At 43.1% G+C, this 23,057-nt stretch overlaps 1 protein-coding gene across 1 annotated transcript in view; it reads left to right on the plus strand.

Annotated features, from left to right (window-relative positions):
* Positions 1–2,130: 2,130 nt before the first annotated feature.
* LOC101415726 (antigen WC1.1-like) overlaps positions 2,131–23,057 on the plus strand; it is a 66,033-nt gene continuing 45,106 nt past the window's right edge. Inside the window, exons 1-2 of the mRNA XM_058282333.1 lie at positions 2,131–2,203; positions 14,749–15,060. Coding sequence (XP_058138316.1) covers positions 2,131–2,203; positions 14,749–15,060 — 385 coding nt within the window. The remainder of the gene's footprint in view (positions 2,204–14,748; positions 15,061–23,057) is intronic.

Genomic DNA, 23,057 nt, shown 5'->3' on the forward strand with positions numbered 1-23,057 from the left:
GGTGCTGTTCCCAGTTGTGCCTCCATCAGATGGATTTCCATTGGTTATCTATTTTTCTTTCTGGACAGGATGTACATATTCTACAACTGTGTTCTGTCTTCTAGTATCTTCTGTGTTCCATGGGCTTTCTCCCCACTGGCTGGAACTTCCCGAATCTCCACTCTCCTTACTGCACCAAATTGTAGATCTATGGGAAGTAGTGATTCACAATGAAGCATGAAAATGTTAGGGCCAATTGAGTAGCATTGCTTCTCATAGCATTTGGTACATGGACCATGGAGAAGATAGCTTCACTGTCCCTCTTGCTTTTGTTTGCTGTTCCCAACAAGATCCATAAAATCTGTTTAATTCTTTTGAACTCTGGACCTTCTGAACCCTGGCTCTAGATCTTTATACCCCAGTGAGCTAAAGTAAACTCCTTGTAATCTAATATTTCTTTCCCCAAAACTCGCACATTCTAGCTCAGGTAGAATAAGAGATTTGAGGGAGCAGATGTATGGATGAATTTCAAGGACACGTATGGTTGAAGTCAGGGTGAGAGCTAGAAGAATAGAACTCAAATAGGTAAAAATTCAGAGAGGAAGAAGTCACCAGGAATGACAGGATTGTAGGGAGGGGCTGTGGATGGGGGATGTTGGTCTGGAAAAGTAAATTCCAACTTGCTCATAGGGTGTTAACTTAAATATTCCTTCCAAAGAGAAGCTTCCCCTGACTAGGTTCAACTTACCTATGGTTCTTCTCCATGTTATAACCTTGCCTTAGTCACTGTTTTTTTAAAAGAGCTATTTCACCTCTGTCATGAAACAATTTTATATCTAATTGTATAATGTCTGTTACCACAAGCTAGATTGTAAACCCCATGATGTCAGAGACAGCATCTTCGTTCATTGTTTTATTAGCAGCCCCAGCACCAAGCTAATATACAGTGCAGTACTGCAGATGCCTAGTCGGTGCTGGCTGTGGGGAGCGCTGACGGTATCTTATGCCGTGTCCAGTAGCTCACAAAATTTACCTGCATTAGAATTCTTACCCTATGAGCACTTGGTACTTTTGTTTCCTTCTGTTCCTTTCTCTAATATGACAATCAATATTTGTTAAGAGAGAGAGTACATGAGTTGGAGATACAAGGACAAGGATAAGAAGGCTTTCACCCTATGCCAAGCTGTGAATGAAGAGAGATTCCAAAAGGCTGGAATGGGAAAGGCAAGAAGAGATGTGGTGCAGGTGGATCAGCCAACTCATTTCTTGGCAAATGAGAAAGTGGGGGAAGCCCCGTGACAGGCTTGGGATGACGAGGAGGCCTGGGCTGTGAGGCCGCCTGCTCTTGGGCCCCGGAGCACAGCCTGTCCTCACCCTGAGGAAGGAAGGCTCAGCCCCAGGTGACGTGTGTGGGCTGGACAGAGCGGCCTTAGGGGCTAAGCCAGATCCGTGAGGGACCAGGAGGGAGTTGTTAGACTTGGTCGAAGCTCCTTGGTATTACGAGCCCCTCGGCACTCCGGCCATTGTGGAAGACCTTCCTGAGGGACCTATAAGCCGCCACCCCTAACTTGAAGATCCCACCTCGCGCCCTCCATGTCCACCTGTGAATTCCTGTCACTGGGCCCCTCTTTCTGCTGATCTGGCAGTTCTTCTCATATTCCAAGCCTCCTCATGCCTCGGCCCTGAGCCCAGGCACAGTCTGATGACCCCAAAGGCATCTTTCCCGGCCACAGGCGTGAGGGTAACTGAGCACAGACCTGAGAGGGCTTGCCGTCTGCTCTCATCAGCCAGGTTGCACCCCTGTGGGGAGAGAAGGTCTTTCTTCTTTCCACAGCTTCTCCGCCCCAGCCCCCATCCCAGGCGCCCGGCTCCCGGGGGCCTAAGGAAGCATGAGGTCAGAGGGCCGTGCTCTACATATAAGGAGATATGTAAGGTTCAGAGCCTGATTGGTGTTAGAGCTTCACACAGCAGCAGATGAAGCCTCCAATAGCATCTGAGGTGGTGCGGGGTGTCCCCATTGGCCCTCGCAGGGAGGCTGTCGGGGACGGTCTATATAGCGCCCCCACTGCAGTGGAACCTGTCAAACCCAGCTGCCTCCTCACCGGGTTTTTTGGTAGCTGGAGCTGTGACTTCGGTGACTTGGGTGTCGGGATGGCTCTGAAGGGGCTCCTCGCTCTCCAGGGACTCTGCTTTCTCCTCCTCTGCACCGTGGTGGGTGCTCAAGGTAAGAGCTGCTTTGCTTTCCTGGGGGTGATCACCTCGGTGAAGGGAAAGGCCCCTGGGTCAGGGAGCCAAAGCCACAGGGCTTTTGGCCGGAAAGGAGCCGCAGCAGTTGGTCGTTCCTCCCCTGTGGGCGTCAACTGGTTATGGGCATTGCAGAGAAACGGTACTTGGCCCCAGCGAGCTGAGTAGGGTTCAGTCTCTCCGAGGTCTCCTTTGTTCTCAGGGAGCGTCTGTTCCATCCTAGCACATCGGAAGGCCAAGCGGCTGACCCCGGCTAGGTCTGGCACCCTCAGCCCGGCTGGCCCTTCTTCCTCTGGGTGTAGCAGATTGTCCCATCGGGATTCTATGTTTTATGCATGTATGTTCCCTTAGGGTGTGCTTGTGAGTGTGTGCACATGTGGGGTGTGTGTGTGTGTGTGGGTATGTGAAGATAATCTACATGAGAGAGAATGGGATGACTGAGAGGTGGTTGAGTCAGTTGTCTGTGAAATACTCAGGGCCACTGCTGTTGGGGTGTGGAATGGATATGTGTGTGTGTGTACCTGTGTGTGATGATAGGCGGAGGCAGAAGTCCCTGATATCAGCCGTGACCAGATCATAGGTAATCTTGCACCTGCCTCCTCTCTCTGGCTCCTCTCCTTCAGTCCCATGCACCCTGTTCTGCTGCTTCAGGGCTTGCCCAGCACTGAGTGCTCGGGAGGCTTTGCCTGCTGACCCCACCTTTCCTACCAGGTCTCTACCTTAGAGCAGAGGTGCCTGCAGTTATGAGAGGCCGCTTACCTATAGGTGTTAACTGATAGGCTCAGTTACAGAAAGTCTCTGCCCTGGTTTTCTGATTTGCTGGGGTCCTAGACTGGTCCTTTTCTGCCTTCTAGGATCTGCTATTGGAGAAGTATCCCAGGCTTGTGCACTCTGGGGACATGTTCTCTTTCATGCGTCATTCTATTGATCCTTGTAGGCTGGTTTCCCCTGAGCCATTCACTAGATGGCGTAGGCATTAGAGATTGGGCTGCAGAGAATTCAACCTCCAGCCCAGAGCCTGAGACTTCTTAAAACGGTCTCTCAGGGAAGCGGACTTTGCCCAGTGGTTAGGGCGTCCGTCTACCACATGAGAGGTCCATGGTTCCAACCCCGGGCCTCCTTGACCCGTGCGGATCTGGCCCATGTGCAGTGCTGATACACGCAAGGAGTGCCGTGCCACGCAGGGGTGTCCCCCGAGTAGGGGAGTCCCACGTACAAGGAGAGCCGCCCAGCGCGAAAGAAAGGTCAGCCTGCCCAGGAATGGCTGCTGCACACACGGAGAGCTGACACAACAAGATGACGCAACAAAGAGAGACACAGATTCCCATGCCGCTGGCAACAGAAGCGGACAAAGAAAACGACGCAGCAAATAGACACAGAGAACAGACAACTGGTGGGGGGAGGGGGGGCGGGGGAGATGGGGAAGGGGAGAGAAATAAATAAATAAATAAATCTTAAAACAAACAAACAAAGAAACAAAAAATGTCTCTCCTCCATGCTCTTTGTTCTCCTCCTAGAGCTCATCCATCAGACCCATAACACTCCTTGGGACCCCCCTCACCCCCCCCCCCCCCCCGCTTCTGCTCCTCAAGCGCTGGCCAGGTGCTAGTGAAGGTTCTTTCTTGCTGGCTCTGTGGGCAGACACCTCCATTGGAGCATTTGCTCCAAACGAAAGGATGAGAAAATGAGTGTTCTCATACAAAGGCTCTTTTCTTACCAGAGAAGCTGTAGGAAATCCCCTCACTAGTTACTTAAGGAGCAAGGCCATTTCATCAAAGCATTCCTTTCATTTTCTAGGACACATTATTGTTCAGTGCTGTTTTGCTAAGGTTTATTCTTCTACTTAACATGACCTTGGTCCTGCCCTTGGTAATCAACAGCTCTGGTGTTTCAGAGCATCGGCTTCTTTCTGAACTGGACTTACATTACAGGATTTACCCTGTGAAGGCCATGGTGGCCTTGCAAAAAAAATATCCTTTCACACAACAATTTTGCTATTGTGCACAAAAACATGGATCCTCAGAGATGAGAAAATTCAGTACATGTTATTTTATAATCTGTTTTTAAAAATTAACAATGTATTTTGTGCATCTTTCTATATCACTATCTTTCTTTTACACATTAAAATATTTAATTCCAATATTACAGAAATATAGAACATTGTCAGGACAATAGGGAAAATTTTAATTGCTTCCAATTATTTCATTTATAACCAAAACTCAATATACTGATCTAACTCTTGTTGTGCTGGGCATTGAGTTATTTTCAGTGTTTTTGCTCTGAATTTCCTTGTATTTTAATGTAAGGAGTATTCATGGTTTTTGTCCTAGTAACACTCTATTAGTAGAATTGCTATTTTATGGGATTATGAATATTTTTCAGGCTTTCAATACCTACAGATTAATTCCTGAAATGTTTGCACTAAATTTAGTCCGACTGACATTTTATGAGAGTTGTTCGTTTTCAGATACCTTCACCAATGTAGGCTTTCTATCAAGTTTTAAAAATCTTAGCCAGCTTGTAGGCAAAATTTGGTACATGTGAACTAATTTAATCCTTCATTTGTGAGTTACTTGCTCCTAGCATTTGTCCTTTTCAATGTAGGATGTTTGTAATTTTTGTCGTGATTTATATTAGAATACTTTATCCTATTTCTACTGCCATTGCTGCTACTTAATTATACTGCATTCACTTACATGAACTCATTTAATTCTCACAACAGTCCTATGAGATAGATGCTATATATATATATATTTTTAAAATTTCTCTCTCCTTCCCTCCCCACCCTCTCAGTTGTCTGTTCTCTGTGTCTATCTGCTGCGTGTTCTTCTTTGTCCTCTTCTGTTGTTGTCAGCGGCTCAGGAATCTGTGTTTCTTTTTGTTGCATCATCTTGTGGTGTCAGCTCTCCGTGTGTGCAGCACCATTCCTGGGCAGACTGCACTTTCTTTTGCGCTGGGCGGCTCTCCTTACAGGGTGCACTCCTTGCTCGTGGAGCTCCCCTACACGCAGGACACCCCTGCATGGCCCGGCACTCCTTGTGCTCATCAGCACTGTGCATGGGCCAGCTCCACATGGGTCAAGGAGGCCCGGGGTTTGAACTGTGGACCTCCCATGTGGTAGGTGGACGCCCTAACCACTGGGCCAAGTCCGCTTCCCGTATATATATTTTTTATCTAAAAAACAAACAAACAACAAAACAGATGAGAAAACTGAGGCTAAGCAAAGTTAAGTCTCTTGCCAATGTGAGCCAGGTGTAGTAGTAGAGGTGAGATTTGAATCCCAGCAGACTTGCTTTTACTAAGTTTTTCCTTTTATAATGCTGCAAATATTTCTCCCAGTTTCTTGTTTTCATCTTATTTTTCTAGTATTTTGGATGTATGGGCATTTCTAATATTAATGTAGTCAAATTTAATAAAAATGTTCCTTTTTCATTTCTGCTTTCTAGAGACTTGTGAAGATAGGTCTTCTCCACTTCAACTTTATTTATTTATTTAAAGATTTATTTATTTATTTAATTCCCCCCCCCTCCTTGGTTGTCTGTTCTCTGTGTCTATTTGCTGCATCTTGTTTCTTTGTCTGCTTCTGTTGTCGTCAGCGGCACTGGAAGTGTGGGCGGTGCCATTCCTGGGCAGGCTGCACTTTCTTTCACGCTGGGCGGCTCTCCTTACGGGGCGCACTCCTTGTGCGTGGGGCTCCCCTACGCGGGGGACACCCCTGCGTGGCACGGCACTCCTTGCGCGCATCAGCACTGCACATGGGCCAGCTCCACATGGGTCAAGGAGGCCCCGGGTTTGAACCGCGGACCTTCCATGTGGTAGACGGACGCCCTAACCACTGGGCCAAGTCCGTTTCCCTCCACTTCAACTTTATATAAATTATTTCATCTTTATTTTCCTCTAATAATTTTTAGACTTATTTAAATACTAAGAACAGGGGTAAATTATTTTACTGTATGCCATGAAGTGATATGTAATTTCATTTTATTTTTTTCCAATATCGTGTCCTGGATTATGTTTTCTTTCTTTACTGATTTGATTGCCATTTAAAAAACATGCTAAATTACACGATGACATTTTCATATCAACTTTTTTGGAATTTGTTTAGACATTCATCCAATAGTCCCACAAATGTTTATTGAATACCAAAGATGACCCCGGGGGATGTTGTTGACCGGGGACTGAGGCCACAGTAGTGACAATGAAGTCTTCCCTGGGCCATAAAGCTTGCTGCCTATGAGGCTGGGCTCTGAAATGTCTAAGTATTGTCAACTCTAAGTGCCATCAGTGGGCACACACATCAGGACAATTAAATTTAGCTGGGAGAGGAAGAGAAGAACGCTGTGTGGAAGGAAGATTTATGTTGAGGCCGTGCTTTCTGAAAATGAAATTATTACTTACAATCCTTCATATTATTTTTTTTCCTTTTTTTTGTCTTTATTTTTTTAATATTACATTAAAAAAATATGAGGTCCCCATATACCCCCCACCCTCCTCACCCCACTCCTCCCCCCATAACAACAATCTCCTCTATCATGATGAGATATTCATTGCATTTGGTGAATACATCTCTGAGCACCGCTGCGCCTCATGGTCAATGGTCCACATCATAGCCCACACTCTTCCACAATCCACCCAGTGGGCCATGGGAGGACATATAATGTCTGGAAACTGTCCCTGCAGCACCACCCAGGACAACTCCAAGACCTGAAAACGCCCCCACATCTCATGTCTTCCTCTCACTCCCTACTCCCAGTAGATACCATGGCCACTTTCTCCACACCAATGCCACATTTTCTTCGATTACTAATCACGATAGTTCATGAATAGAATATCAGTAAGTCTACTCTAATCCTTCGTATTATTAATGATGTCTATATAATGTGTCACATATACCTGTGAATGATATATACCTGTTTAGTATGTGTCACTAATCTATAGGATCACTTATTTTATTTTTTTTTATTTTTTATTTTTTTTAGATTTATTTTTATTTATTTTAATTCCCCTCCCCTCCCCCGGTTGTCTGTTTTCTGTGTCTTTTTGCTGCGTCTTGTTTCTTTGTCCGCTTCTGTTGTCGTCAGCGGCACGGGAAGTGTGGGCGGCACCATTCCTCGGCAGGCTGCTCCCTCCTTCGCGCTGGGCGGCTCTCCTTATGGGTGCACTCCTTTGCGCGTGGGGCTCCCCTACGCGGGGGACACCCCTGTGTGGCACGGCACTCCTTGCGCGCATCAGCACTGCGCATGGGCCAGCTCCACGCGGGTCAAGGAGGCCCGGGTCTTGAACCGCGGGCCTCCCATGTGGTAGACGGACGCCCTAACCACTGGGCCAAAGTCCGTTTCCCAGGATCACTTATTTTAAATTCATTTCTTTCCTCTATCAAAGCCTGAGAAATAGGTTCAAATTTCCCATTATTCTTATTTTTCTGTGAATATCTCTTTATATTTTCAGGAATTTTTTATTATACATATTTTGATATGCTATTATTTGCAGAGCAAAGTCTTGACTTTTTTTTTAACTCGCCCCCGCCCCCGCAGCTTTTTGCTTGCCGTCTGTTCTCTGTGTCCATTCGCTGTGCGTTCTTCTGTGTCTGTATTTATTTTTATTTATCCCCTCCCCCCTTGCAGCTTGCTTGCTGTCTGCTTTCTGTGTCCATTCACTGTGTGCTCTCTTGCCTTTTTGCTTGTCTCCCTTATTGTTGCGTCACCTTGCTGAGTTGGCTCTCCGTGGTGGTTGTGGGCCAGTGGCACTCCATGGTGCCTGGGCTGGTGCTCTCTGCAGTGTGTGGACGAGCCTGTCTTCACAAGAGTCCCCGGGACGCGAACCCAGGGCCTCCCATATGGTAGACAGGAGCCCAACTGATTGAGCCCCAGCCACTTCCCCAAAGTATTGACTTTTATTTTAGGAAGGAAGCATAGCTTAATGATTGTCTTAGTCTGCCAGAGTTGCTATGATAAATACCACAGACTGGTTGTCTTTAACAACAGAAATTTATTGTCTCACAGATCTGGAGGTTGGAGGTCCAACATCAAGGTAATGGCAGGTCATGTTTTCTCTGAAATTTGCAGCATTCTGGTTGTGGCTCGGTCGCTGCCTTTGCCACATGGCAATCTGTCTCCTCTTAAGGCCCACCCTGATTCTGTGTGGCCTCCTCTTAAAAGATGCTTGAAAATCCTATTTCACAAATGAGTTCACACTCACAGGACCATAGGCTACCTCCCAAGTTCCTCCAGGAGCTGGGAACAAAGACCTGCCAAGTTTTTCATTATGCTACAGGGGACATGATTCAATTCCCAACAGTGGGGGTTCCCATCAACAGTGATAAAGTTCTTCCTTTTAGAAGCCAGATTGCCCTAGTTTAAATCCTAAAGAGCTCTAGCTAAAGGAAATTGAGCACATTAAATCTCTCCTGACTTTAGTTCTTGCATTTTAAAAATGAGGATAATATAGTCAATATTAAAACATGTGAGGCTCCTAGAACTGTGCTTGGTATATAGTAAAAAATAAGCATAAATTTTAATTATTGTGTTGCTAGAAAGAATATATATTCTTCAGGATACCTCCCAAGTCTTGTGATTCACTTTCCCTCTGGCTAAATGCCTACTTTGTGCTTTGCCTATGCAAACTGCTGTTAAACCTCTGCCTGGGCCCAACTGCTGCCTTGCTAACCAGGTCTCCATTAGCAACCTTCCTGCAATAAACAATTGTATGAACCATTCATGTATCCCAGAAGCATTCTTCCATCTTCTCAGTAGGGGTGCCAGCACCCTAGGATCAGACACAGTAGCTTTGTTGTTATAGTGCTATACTCAGGCAATACGATCATTGAAAAGATTATTTTATTTTTCCTTTTTGCTTTCATATGATAAAACAATGCTCTACCTTTTATTACAAAAGTAGAGAGACTATTATAATGAACTTGATGGATATATCATGCAGCTTTAAAAATTATCAATACTTGGACAATCTTCTTTCAATCTATATCCCTATTTTCTGTCTTCCCCACATTAGTTTGAATCAAATTCTAGACATCATGCAATTTCATCACTAAATTTTTCAGTTAGTAGCTCTAAAAGATAAGGACTGTTTTCTAAAAAACTTAATTACAATGCCATTATTCACATGTAAAAAATCAACAGCAACTTCTTAAAGTTGTCAAATTTTTACTCAAAGTCCACAATATTCCAATTGTCCTACACTTTAAAATTTTTTGATTTTGACTTTAATTAAAAATATGGTGCATAATTCCAGTTGGTTGATATTTCTCCCTATCTTTCACACTTTTGTTTTTAGTTCTTTTTTGCCTTTCTTGAACTCTTTAATGGGCATCAAAATTTATGATTTGGAGACAATCCATCCTTTTCTCATTGTTAGGTTGGGAGCAAAGTTCTATCATGGTTTTTTACATGCTAAATGGAAATGATACTTCTCCACTCTCTTCATTATATTTTAGTAATCTAATTTTTTAAAGATTAATTTAATTTATTTATTTCTCCCCACTCCCTCAATGTTTGCATTTGCTGCGTCTGTTTGTTGTGTGCTGACCTTTTTAGGAGGCACCAGAAACTGAACCACAGACCTCCCATGTGGGAGAGGGCACCTAATCGCTTAAGCCACGTCCGCTCCCTGTTCTGTTGTGTCTCTCAGTATGTTTTTGTCCTTGTGTCTCTTGTTGTGTCATATTGTTGTGTCAGCTTGCAACTCCAGCCTGTTGCATCAGCTTGCTGTGTTGCTCATCTTCTTTAGGAGGCACTGGAAACAGAACCTGGGTCCTCCCATGGGGTAGGTAGGAACTCAATCGCTTGAGCCACATCTGCTTCCCATGTTAGTAATCTATTTTATGGATGTACCTTATTTATTTCATCAGTCACTTTATGATCATTGGTCTTTTGCTATAACAAATGGTCCTGCATTAGTCATTTCATATTTTACCTGTCCATCTTTGAAGGAGACTCCCAGAAGTGAGGCTCTTATTCTTTAAACAGAGTGTTCTTGGGCATAGAATTTTAGGTTGGCATTGTTTTTTCTTTCAGCACATTTAAGGCTCCATTCAACTGTATACTGGCTTCTATTGTCATTCTTGAGGATTTATGTTAGAATAGGTGTTGCTCAATTGGAGGGTAACGTGCATTAATTTCCTGTCTTAAAAGTTTTATTCTAGGTTATTTTCTTCAATTGTCACATTATTATTATTATTATTTTTTTAAAGATTTATTTATTTATTTAATTCCCCCCCCTCCCCCAGTTGTCTGTTCTTTGTGTCTATTTGCTGCGTCTTGTTTCTTTGTCCGCTTCTGTTGTCTTCAGCGGCACTGGAAGTGTGGGCGGTGCCATTCCTGGGCAGGCTGCACTTTCTTTCACGCTGGGCGGCTCTCCTTACGGGGCGCACTCCTTGTGCGTGGGGCTCCCCTACGCGGGGGACACCCCTGCGCGGCAGGGCACTCCTTGCGTGCATCAGCACTGCGCATGGGCCAGCTCCACACGGGTCAAGGAGGCCCGGGTTTTGAACCGCGGACCTCCCATGTGGTAGGCGGATGCCCTAACCACTGGGCCAAGTCTGTTTCCCATGTCATTAAGAATAAGCTGGGTTATGTTGTAGTATCAAATAGCTCCCAAATATCTGAAACTTAAAAGTTTACTTATTCCTTATATAACATGTTTTACTCAGTTCATCAGAGAACTCTGCTCAGCATAACTATACAACTGAGGCTACTGGATGGCCTACCATCTTTTTTTAAAAGAGAAACCAATTTTATTGGTTCATATTAATAAAGCATACAATTCATCAGAGTGTACAATCAATGGTATTTGATATAATCACACAGTTGTACATTAATCACTTCAATCATTATTAGAGCATTTTCATTTTTTCAATAATAATAATAATAAACAAAAAAAAACCCAGACAAATAAACAAGAAAAATTTTCACTTCTCAATCTCTATGTTTCCCCTGCTGTACATAGCTGCAATTTCTGGCTATTCCTGCATAATTATTATTTCTTAAGGAATTTTATTGAGATATAGTCACATACCATACAATCTATCCAAAGTGTATAATCAATGGCTTTTAGTGTAATCACAATGTTGTGCATTCATCACCACAAAAAATTTTAGAACCATTTCAATACTCCAAAAAGAAAAACTCCACACCCTTTAGCATGCCTTCCCCAGTCCTACATAACCACTAATCTAATTTCTTTTTTATAAATTGACTTATATTTGCATTTTATATAAATGTAATCATACAATATGTTACACAATATATTAATATTTTGTTCATAATGGCACAATCATACAGTGTTTTTCCTTTTGTGTCTGTCTTGCTGCATTCAACATAATGTCCTCTGGGTTCATCCATGTTTTCATATACTTTATGACTTCATTTCTTCTTGCAACTGCAAAATATTCCATCATGTAAATACACTACAACTTGTTTATCCATTCATCAGTTGATTGTCCTACCATCTTATTATGTCACCAATTCAATACAGGGCTTTGCTATTTACTGTGCAGAGCAGATACTGGCTCATAAATGTTTCCACCTGGACATGACATACACCATTACTTCTTACACTTCATTGGCTAAACTAGATCACATAGTTATGCTTAGCTACCAACAGGTAAGGAAGCACTAATATTTCCCGGAACAGGAGAAGCAGAAATATTGGTGAACACTAAAAATGTTTATCATATCTATGATGTATTTACAAGTGAATTCCTTTTCATATGTCCTGCTCAAGTTTGGCTGGACTTATTCACTCTATGGATGGTGTCTTTCATTAGTTTTGGATAATTCTTAGCCCATATTTTTTTTGTGTATTGTCTGTGCTTCTCTTTTTCTCTCAATCTCTCCCTCTCACAAATACACTCTTCCTGTATTTCAATTTAACTTATTTTAAATCTCCTTCTGGTGTTCTACATCTCTGATGCTCTATTCTATATTTTCTATCCTTTCGTTTTCTATGCAACATTCTAGATAATTTCTTCTGACTTACTATTCACTTTACTAATTCTATCTTCACCTGAGTTTAATGTGGTGAAAAAATTTCAATTTCAACTAAAATGTTGTTCATTCATAGAAATTCTTTTTAGTTCTTTAAAAAAAATCACTTTTTTAGTTCCCTGAAGATTATCTAAGAATGTTCTTGATTTCTTTAAACATAGTTTATGTATTTGTTTTATAGCCTATATCTGATTTTTCTCATATCAGATATCTATGTATGTCTGTTTCAGTAGTTTCTCCAGGTTCTTTCTAATGGAGTCTTGTTTCTCTGTGTGTCCATTATTCTTGACAATTTACTAGTCATTTTATTTACAATAATTTTCTGTAGAAGTAAGTTGTGGCCTAGGATGAAGGAATTTCCTCTGGAGTGGATTTTAATTTTACTCTTCCATGATTTTATAAGAGTATCATCAATGGACCACATTAATTCAAGTGAAAAAATTGAAATTCCCTAGATAGCCTGGAAAGTGAAAGTTTGACTAATTCTATGTAAGGACATCTTAATTTCAACTAATGTCCCATTTATTGTGGAGAGCATCTTTTGTTAGAGTTCTTATCTTGGGTGTTGTTTTGTGGTTTTATTTCCATCCTCCTCCCTATAGAAGCCTGAAAATATATCAACTTTTATGAAGTAGGCTAATGTCTTCAGTGAAAGAGAACATTCCCTACTCCTTTATCGCAGTGGATTTCCATTTCCTCTGCAGATTTTGACTTTTTTCTTCCTAACTAATCAGGTCTTTAATGTTTTTAAGATCATTTTTAGTATATTTATTCCCTTTTTTAGTTATTTTCAGAAGAAGAGATGGTTTGAATAGCTTAGCCCTCTATAACTAGGAATAGTATCTTTGAACCTTTCACAGTAATGAAACCACCTGCTTACTTGTCAAAGTCAATAGCTAGTTATAAGCTCCTGAAGGCAAGAACATTGTCTTGTTATTTTCTGCATTCCCAACACCTAACACAGGGCCTGCCTCTCAATAATTTTAGTTTTAATAAAGGTAGCTTTGTGTATACTATTAGGATCTCCATTTCAATTCTTTACACCCACCCTAATGTCAGACCTTACAAAAAACTCTGAGTAAGCTACTTAGGATGGCTTCTACTATCTCCTTAACCTGGTGTCCATTTATCTTTGTTTCCTTTCTAGAATGGATCTCTCCCAAATCCTTTTCTAGATCAGCATCTTCCCAGGTGTCCCTTCTTTTGATAAATTTATTGCTCTTAACAAATTACCACCAAACTAGGAGTTTAAAACAACACTTAGTATTTCCCAGCTTAGCTGCATCCTCTTGATCAGGTTCTCTGACAAGGCTATTACTCTTGTGATGGATCCACTGCTAAGTTTACTCACATGGTTATTGAAAAGATTTAGTCATTCATGGGTTATTGAAGCTGGCTGTTGCTTCAGCTGAGGCCTCCCTCAGTTTCTTGCCATGTAGGCTCTCCATGAGGCATCTCACAGAATGGCAGCCACTTCATCAGAATAAGCAGGTGATGGGTGGCGGACTTGGCCCAGTGGTTAGGGCATCCATCTACCACATGGGAGGTCCACGGTTCAAACCTCGGGCCTCCTTGACCCGTGTGGAGCTGGCCCATGTGCAGTGCTGATGTGCGCAAGGAGTGCCGTGCCACACAGGGTGTCCCCTGCGTAGGGGAGCCCCATGTGCAAGGAATGCGCCTCGTAAGGAGAGGTGCCCAGCGCGAAAGAAAGTGCAGCCTGCCCAGGAATGGGTGCCGCACACACGGAGAGCTGACACAATAAGATGATGCAACAAAAAAAAGAAACACAGATTCCTGTGCCGTAGACAACAACAGAGTGGACAATGAAGAAGATGCAGCAAATAGACACAGAGAAAGACAACCGGGGGAGGAGGGAAGGGGAGATAAATAAATAAATCTTAAGAAAAAAAAGAATAAGCAGGTGAGAGAGTTAAGAGAGGTCAGAAAGAGAGAGGCCATATTTTTCTTCAACCTTAATTTTTTAAAGTGACATTCTATCACTTTTGCCAAATTCTATATGTTAGATACTAGATCCAGCCCACGCTCAAGGTGATAGGATTATGAGCACGAATACCAAGAGGTGGGAATAACTGGGAAATTTTATAGGTAATCTAGCACAGCCAATTTGTTCCATAGGTGACAGGGCCCCTTATGTGAGAGAGAAGGAGAGAGGAGATCCCCATATTGGTTCCATGGGCCCTGACCTGCAACTGACATGAGGAGGCTGGTCCCAGCATGTTTACTGGGAAAGCAATATCCAGAGTCTTCTGAAGGCTTGTCCTTAGTAGTTTGCCTGGAGCTCATGAGAAATGGTTGTGTACATTTCTTTACAACTTTGTGTTCAGTGATGGCAGTTGGTAGCTTGTAATTGGCCATGGTGGGAGTATTTATACTACAGAAGTCAACACATGCTATACTTAAGGGCTTTTCTCCCCAGGAAGCCTGTTGTTTGGCATTTACCAGCATAGCACTGCATGGTGTCCTATAATCACTCCTGTATTCTGTGTCTGTATCTCTCTTGCAGATGTGGAGCTGAGGCTGGAGAATGGAAGCAACCACTGTGAGGGGAGAATAGAGGTGAAAATCCAAGGAATATGGAGCACGGTGTTTGATAGCAATTGGAACTTGAAGCATGCAGCTGTGGTGTGCAGACAGCTAGAATGTGGAGATGCTGTTGATGTTCCCAGAGGGTCTTATTTTGGAACAGGGGTTGGACCATTTTGGTATGGCTCTCTTTCATGTGAAGAGACAGAACCAACTGTCAGTGACTGTGATCATACGGACTTTCAAAAGTATAACCTTCCCCATGTCTATGACACTGGAGTGGTCTGCTCAGGTAAGGCCTGATGTTTTGGTAGGGGATCCCCCACAGGAACAAGATTAGTCTCATTCCCAGAGTAACCGAGAAAATACAGGGTCACAACTTCTTGAGCATACTTGAGTGAAAACTCCCATCACTCAGTGATTCCTAGAGCATAGGGGACATAGGGCTTGTTTGGTCCTGGACCCAAGGGCTGCAGACATATGGATCACTGGGCCCTTTGCGTCTTTGTGGGGTGTCTTAAAAGGGAGAAAGGTAGGGTCAAAAGGGATTGTTCTGGAGACCAGGAGATCTGTGCGCAGAACTTGTTCTATAGCTAACTACACTAAGACTTGAAATCCTCCTGTGTGTCAGTCAGCCAAAGGGGTGCTGATGCAGAGTGCCAGAAATAGGTTGGCTTTTATAAAGGGTATTTATTTGGGGTAAAAGCTATCAGTCACAAAGCACTAAAGAGTCCAACTCAAGGCTGCTTTCTCACCAATGTCAGTTGCCACATAATGAAGCAAGATGGTGAGTGATATCTGCCTGGTCTCTCAGGCCTTCTCAGCTACTCAGCTGCTCTGTTCTCTTCAGCTGCAAACTATCAGGCAAGTAGCTCATTCGTCTTCCAGTGGCTTTAGCTGTTTCAACCTTCTTTCTTTCTGTCACACGGCAGGACTGAAATGACCAAGTTCTCTCCTCTTCCATATGTGTTCTTTTTTTTAAAAAGATTTATTTATTTATTTATTTATTTATTTATTTATTTATTTATTTATTTATTTATTTATTTATTTCTCTCCCCTCCCCTGCCCCCACCCCAATTGTCTATTCTCTGTGCCTGTTTGCTGCATCTTCTTTGTCTGCTTCTGTTTTTGTCAGCGGCATGGGAATCTGTGTTTCTTTTTGTTGCGTCATCTTGTTGTTTCAGCTCTCCGTGTGCACGGCACCATTCCTGGGCAGGCTGCACTTTCTTTTGTGCTGGGCGGCTCTCCTTACGGGGTGCATTCCTTGCGCATGGGCTCCCCTACGTAGGGGACACCCCTGCGTGGCAGGGCACTCCTTGCATGCATCAGCACTGAGCGTGGGCTAGCTCCACACGGGTCAAGGAGGCCCGGGGTGTGAACCGCGGACCTCCCATGTGGTAGACGGACGCCCTAACCACTGGGCTAGGTCCGCCACCCCTGTATGTGTTCTTGAGTGAGTGTCAGTTTATATCAATCCACCAAAGGGGCAGGGATTTAACTTGAGTCATGCCTTTCTGATGTGGTCAAATCAAAAGCCCTAAATTGATTTTTTCAAGTAAACTTAAAACTTTTGAATGTAGTACAATCAAAGGGTATGACACTCAGAGGAACAGACCAGTTTAAATACATAATCTTTTTCTTTTTTGGGATTCATAAATATTATCAAACTGCCACAACCTGGGTCTGTTTTTCCAGGTGTCAAATGAAGATGGCTCAGTTTCCCTTAGTGTTTTTTTTTTAAAGATTTATTTTATTTATTTATTTTTCCCCACCCCCTCATTGTTTGTACTTGCTGTGTCTCTTCATCTTTCTTGTTTCTTTAGGAGGCACTGGGACCTCCGATGTGGAAGGGAGGCACTTAATCACCTGAGCCACTTTGACTCCCTGCTTTGTTATGTCTTTCATTATGTTTTCCTCATGCTCTTGTTGCGTTATCTAGTTGTGTCAGCTTGCTGTGCCTGCCCATCATGCCAGCTCACTGTGTTCCTTAGGAGGCACTGGGAACTGAACCAGGGACCTCCTATGTGATAGGTGGGAGCTCAGTAGCTTGAGCCACATCCACTTCCCATCCCTCATGTTCTTTTTTTTTTTTTTAAAGATTTATTTTATTTATTTCTCCCCCCCTGTTCCCCTGTTGTCTGCTCTCTGTGTCCATTCTCTGTGTGTTTTTCTGTGTCTGCTTGTATTCTCATTAGGTGGCTCTGGGAACCTATTCTGGGACCTTCCAGAGTGGGAGAGAGGCAATTACTCTCTCGTGCCACCTCAACTCCCTGTTCTGCTACATCTTATTTTCTCTCCTCTGTGTCTTTTGTTGTGTTATCTTGCTGTGCCAGCTGTCAGTGTCGGCCGGCACTCCTATGCGCAGCGGCTTTCCTGCACTGGGTGGCATTCCCACACAGGGGGGCACTCCTGCATGGGGTGGCATTCCAGAGTGGGCTGGCACTCTGCATGGGCCAGCTTGCCCTCCCCAGGAGGCCCTGGGCATTGAACCCTGGACCTCCTATATGGTAGATGGGAGCCCAATTGGTTGAGCCACATTTGTTTCCCCCCTCGTGTTCTTTACAGGTGTGATTTCTACTATGATTTCTACTCAGTCATGTGTTGGTGGAAGATTGTTAGAACCTATTTGGGCCCTGAAATGGGACTTGGTCAAGAAATATTTGGAAGTTTGGACACATTCACACAGAGTAGAGAGAGAGGGAGGGAGAGAGGGAGAGGGAGAGAGGGAGAGAGGGGGAGAGGGAGAGAGGGAGAGAGGGAGAGAGGGAGAGAGGGAGAGAGGGAGAGAGGGAAAGAGGGAGAGAAGGAGAGGGAGAGAGGGAGAGAGGGAGAGAGATCCAATTTCTTAAAACCCAGAAAGGGGTTATTAAAATGGAAATTTGGCTTAGTAACTTCCTATTTAATGACTCTGTCATTATACTCTAGTCTAGCTTCAGTTTCCAGAGCCATAGATAAAGAATTGTTTGTGGAAACTATCTAGAGATATTAGACTTTTTTGATACAATAGATATGCCCTTCTGGGATCCCCTACCCCCTGCTGGTTAGTATACCAGTATAAATAAATTTTGCCTAATCCAGTGTTATATTCCTTAAGATCAATTCCCATTTATATTCACCAGTTCCTGCTGTTATTAGGGATATCTGTGTCTCTTCCAGGTTATTTACGCAAGATAGCCAGCCTAGCTTTGTGAAGCTTGTTGTTTTGGGTCAGTATATAAGAGACAGTGTGGTCAAAGTCAGAATTTTTATTTGTTCCTTTGATTTCTTGTCAGATTGAAACTTTAGGTTTAAGTTAAAGTGGATTAAGATGTTATAGCAGTTTAGCATTATTTATGAATTCCAAAAATAGATATTGGATTATGTTTTTGAACTGGTCTTGTCCTCTGGGCATAGATTTTTCTATTATTATTAGATTATATTGAATTCAGAGGTTTCACTTTTACTTGATTAAATAATGATTAAGCCTTTTTTTTTTTCCAGAAACAAAATATTTTTATTAGACCTAGGACCCAGACATATATCGCACACACTCATGTTAACAGTTACAGATGTCTACGTGAGTGTGTCCTCTCCTGACAGTGCTGGGAACACTCCAGTGTGCCATGGACATGAGGCTAGAGGCACATCCACTGCACCCAACTGATGTAGTTAATGTTAGTGAGCTACCCGGGATGTTACCGATTCAGCCAAACTCTAATCTGGGTCAGGGAAATGAAACACCTGGTGACCTTGGGCAAATGTGGATATTAAAAATACTTTTTATAAAAGGTTGCTAGGTTATATCCTGGACTGTGGGTCATTGGCAATTCATGTCAAAATGGCATCCAGGCTTTGGAATGAATTTGGCAAATGGATTTGTGCTGAACAAGCCAGTCCTTGGCTTCACATTCCAGTGAAATGACTGGCCATGGGGCAGATGATTAAGGCTTTGATTGGGCCATGTCAGTAGGACAGACAACAGTACCATAGAGAAGGGAAGTTGGAGTTTTTGAGCTGGAGTCCCAGGAAGTAAGCACACAGAGGAGCTTGGTTGTGAGGAAGGAGAGAAGACTGTTCGCCTGACAGCTCACAGATGGACTAGGGGAGAAAACAAAGCAGCTGAGCCTGGAGAGACTAGAGCCCAGGGGGAGAGACAAAGCCTAGAGAGCCTGACCATGGAGCTTTAAGAGGAAGAGGAAGGCTGAACATAGGTAGCCATCTTGATCCAACACATGGCAACAGACTTTGGTGAGGGAAGTAACTTAGCCTGTTAACTGTAAGCTTCTACCCCAAATAAATACCCTTTATAAAAGTCAACGGATTTCTGGTATTTTGCATCAGCATCTGTAGCAGTTTGATATTATCGATGAATTCCAAAAAGAAATACTGGATTATGTTTGTGAAATGATCTTTTCCTCTGGACATATTAGAATATTTGGATTCATAGGTTTATTTGATTAAGTAATTATGTAAACCTCTTGTGCCAGTAGGGCATAAAGGCATGGCAAAGGACAGAGTTAGAGGGTTTTGGATGTTAGAGTTTTGATGTTGGAGTTTGATGCTGAAGCGTTAAGCTGGAGTCCCAGGAAGTAAGCTCACAGAAGAAACAGAAGCAAGCCCCAGGAAGAGAGAAAACCTAAGCCCAGGAAAAAGAAACCCAAGGAAGTGAGGAACCCAGGAAGCCTGAACTCTGGCAGATGTTGGCAGCCATCTTGCTCCAACACATGGAAATACACTTTGGTAAGGGAAGTAACTTATTCTTTATGGCCTGGTATTTGTAAGCTCCTACCCCAAATAAATACCCTTTATAAAAACCAACTGATTTCTGGTACTTTGCGTCAGCACCCCTTTGGCTGACTAATACAGCACCCCTTTGGCTGACTTATACAGATGAGAACTTCAGTACCTTTTAGGAATTATAAAGCATAATGCTGGGATGCCTGCAGCTGCTGCAGAAAAGTCTCCAGACATTTTCTGGTCAGTACTATGACTTCTGTTATATGAAATAATAAAAAAGGGACTGTATCACTGTTGTCAGTGCAAATCCTACCTACTATCTTCACCTTGAAACCTTGGAAAATGCTCCTTAATTGAGTCCATGTGAAGCGTGCTGAAGAGTTTTTTTGTAGGTCAGTCTCCTTGAGACTCACATTCTGTCAGATCTCATCTTATGTGAAGATCACTGTGGCATTTTGAATTCCTAGGAATTACAGTGCGTGTAATCCTCAAGTATTTCCATTCCCCATTCTATCCTGGTGAGTAGCTAAAGGTCTTTTTGTAGAAGTTTAGGAGGAAGGTTGAAATGATAATTTTTTTGGATTTTTGGCATATAAGATTATTTGTCTAGGGGACAAAGTCTCCCCTTCATTCAAGAGATTCTGGGTCTGTAACTTGGTTCAATTACAGAAGTTGTGTGTGGTACTATGATTCTCTGTTGTGGTGATTTATGCCACACCATTATCCAGATGAAGAATTCTTTTCCCTTATAAAAATCATGTAAGAGTAGTGTTGGAGAAAGTGTGGCACTCACTGGGATGTGGAAGACTAAGGGATTGCATGCAGAAAGTTTATTGGGAATCTCTCCCTATGGAAGGGTCTGAAGAATAGACTTCAGCCCACTCCTGGAAGGGGGAATATGTGTTGTGGGAAACTGGCTTGCCTGTTCCCTATTTATTGCACTTGCCCCCTATTATTGTAAACGTTGCCGTGCTGATGAGGAACAGCTGCTTTGGAGTTCCTAATAAATATGTGGAAACTAGGGTCGAGGCTCTCAGTTCTAGAAGCTGCAAGCCCTCTGGTTCCGTCCTTGGTTCCTCTCTCATATTTCTCTTTGCTTGTTATTTCTGTAAGTTCTGCATCACCTTCCCTTTGAGCAAACCTATTGCTGAGCTCGTTCTCAGCAACTGGTGCCCAACTTGGGGCCCAAAGGGAAGAAGTCTCGCTTGGAGTGAAACTAAAATGTGGTGTAACGGCGTAAAGCCCCAAGTGGTACAGAAAACCTTCCAAGTCCTAAGTAAGGACACTCTCGGGTGTTTTTGCAGGGTTACGATGGAAAACAGTTCAACCAAATATCGCCCATATGTCTGTCTCTTGAAACAACTTCTCAAAGCAAGAGGACCTATGGTCACTGAGCCTTGTATTTTGGAACTCTTACAGGTTATAGAACAATATTGCCCATGGTTCCTAGCAACAAGAAGTCTAGAATTAGGAGACTGGGAAAAAGTGGGAAAAGAGTTAGAAAAATTACTTGTTTGAGGTGTTCCACTCCCCATTACTATTTGGCCCACTTTGATTATAATTAAATCTGTTTTAGAACCCTTGCAAACAGAAGAGGATGAAGATAGAGAATGTGAGGAAATTCCTGCTATTGTCTTGCCTTCAGCTCCTTCATTAACTGACTTTAGAAAATCAGTTTTCCTTCCACCAACTCCCTCTCCCCCTCCCATATCTGGAGATACTCAGCCAAAGTTATCCGCTCTACAACAGGGCATCTTACAGGCTAGAAGGGAGGGTGATTTGGAAGCATCAAATGGCCTTTCCGGTTAATTATACAAGAAAGAATAGCTCCTGGAGTAGATCCTCAAAACCCAAATGCAGTTTATGAGTTCACCCACGAACCCTCCCCATGTAAAATATTGAAACGGTTAAAATCAGCAGTACAACAGTATGGTCCAAATTCTCCTTTTACCTATGGTGCAGTGCAGGGGCTGGCTGAAGGCTCTAGGCTGATCCCAGCTGACTGGTCTGCATTAGCACTGCATTACCCTAGGGCCTGGAGAATTTTTACAATTCAAAAACCTGGTGGATGGATCATGTAGAGACTCAGGCTGCTCACCATAGAGCCCATAATATCCCCATTTTCTTGGACCAATTAGTGGGGGTAGGGAACTGGGCGGAAGTAGATCAACGATTAGCAATGAATGAGCAAGCCATCACACAGGTTCAGTGCTGTTGCTTAAGAGCCTGGCAAAATATTGAGGTTAAAGGCCAACTTCCCGTGACATTCCAAAAAATATTATAGGAACCTAAAGAACCCTACCCTGACTTTATTGCTTGGTTACAAGAGACTATCAAAAAACAGGTCAATAACTTAGAGGCTGCGGATACTATTTTGCAGCTAATGGCTTATGAAAATGCTGATCAGAATTGTCAGAAAGCTATAGGGATTATGAAGAGTAAAGTGGATTTGTCTGGATGTATTCAATTGTGCCAGGATGTAGGGATGGATGGCTCAGGCTATGGCCGGGATGAAAATCAACAAGAGGTTTTCTGGTAAATGCTTTAATTGTGGAAAAACTGGTCATATGAAAAAAGATTGTTGGAAAAGGTCTGAGGGAAAAACGCCATTCAGACAGAATATTTCAGCTTGGAAACTACCTGAGCTGTGTCCCCGCTGTGGTAAAGGATATCATTGGTCTAACCTATGTCAGTCTAAATACCATAAAAATGGCATCCCCTTGTCGGGAAACTTCCAATGGGGCCTGCTCCCTGCCCCATTCCAAAAGGGGGTTTTCCCAGTTCAGTAGAGCAACCTGAGCACTCCCCAACACTCCACAGTGTCCTGGATTTATCCCCGCCACAGCAGGAAGTGCAGCTGTAGATATCCCTACGGCTGAACCTGTTATCTTGCTTTCAGGGAATACCCCGGTCTGTGTAAAAATGTAATAAAGGGACCTTTACCAATTGGCAAGGTTGGACTTCTCCTTGGGAGAAGCAGTCTTATCTCACAGGGAGTTTGAGTATACACAGGAGTAACTGATTGTGACTATCAAGGAGAGATTCAAGTTATCATGTCTACCTCAATTCCTTGGAAAGCCGATATTGGAGATCACATAGCAGAATTGTTGCTCCCTTATATTTCGATAGGAGCTAGTAAGAAAGTTCGAGGGAAAGATGGTTTTGGAAGTACAGGAATGACAGGAGTATTCTTAACTGAAAAAATTTTAGAATCTCATCCTGTTTGTGAAGTAACCATTCAGAACAAATGGTTTAAAGGACTTATTGATACTGGAGCAGACATTTCTGTCATTAGTTCTAACCATTGGCCCCTTGCTTGGCCAATACAATATGCATCTATTTCTGTTGTGGAACTTGGCACTCCCAGAGGTTTGAAACAAAGTGTGCAGATTTTTCAGTGTCTGGGACCTGATGGGCAACCTGCCACCCTGCAGCCATATGTTGCAGACTTACCTATCAATATTTGGGGACGTGATCTATTAAAACAGTGGCAGGCTGAAATTTATATTCCCCAGGAGGGCCAATATAGTAAACAAAGTCAAGTATTAACAAGGAAACAAGGACATGTTCCAG

Source organism: Dasypus novemcinctus, chromosome 20 (genome assembly GCF_030445035.2).
Source record: "Dasypus novemcinctus isolate mDasNov1 chromosome 20, mDasNov1.1.hap2, whole genome shotgun sequence".
Classification (NCBI taxonomy): domain Eukaryota; kingdom Metazoa; phylum Chordata; class Mammalia; order Cingulata; family Dasypodidae; genus Dasypus; species Dasypus novemcinctus.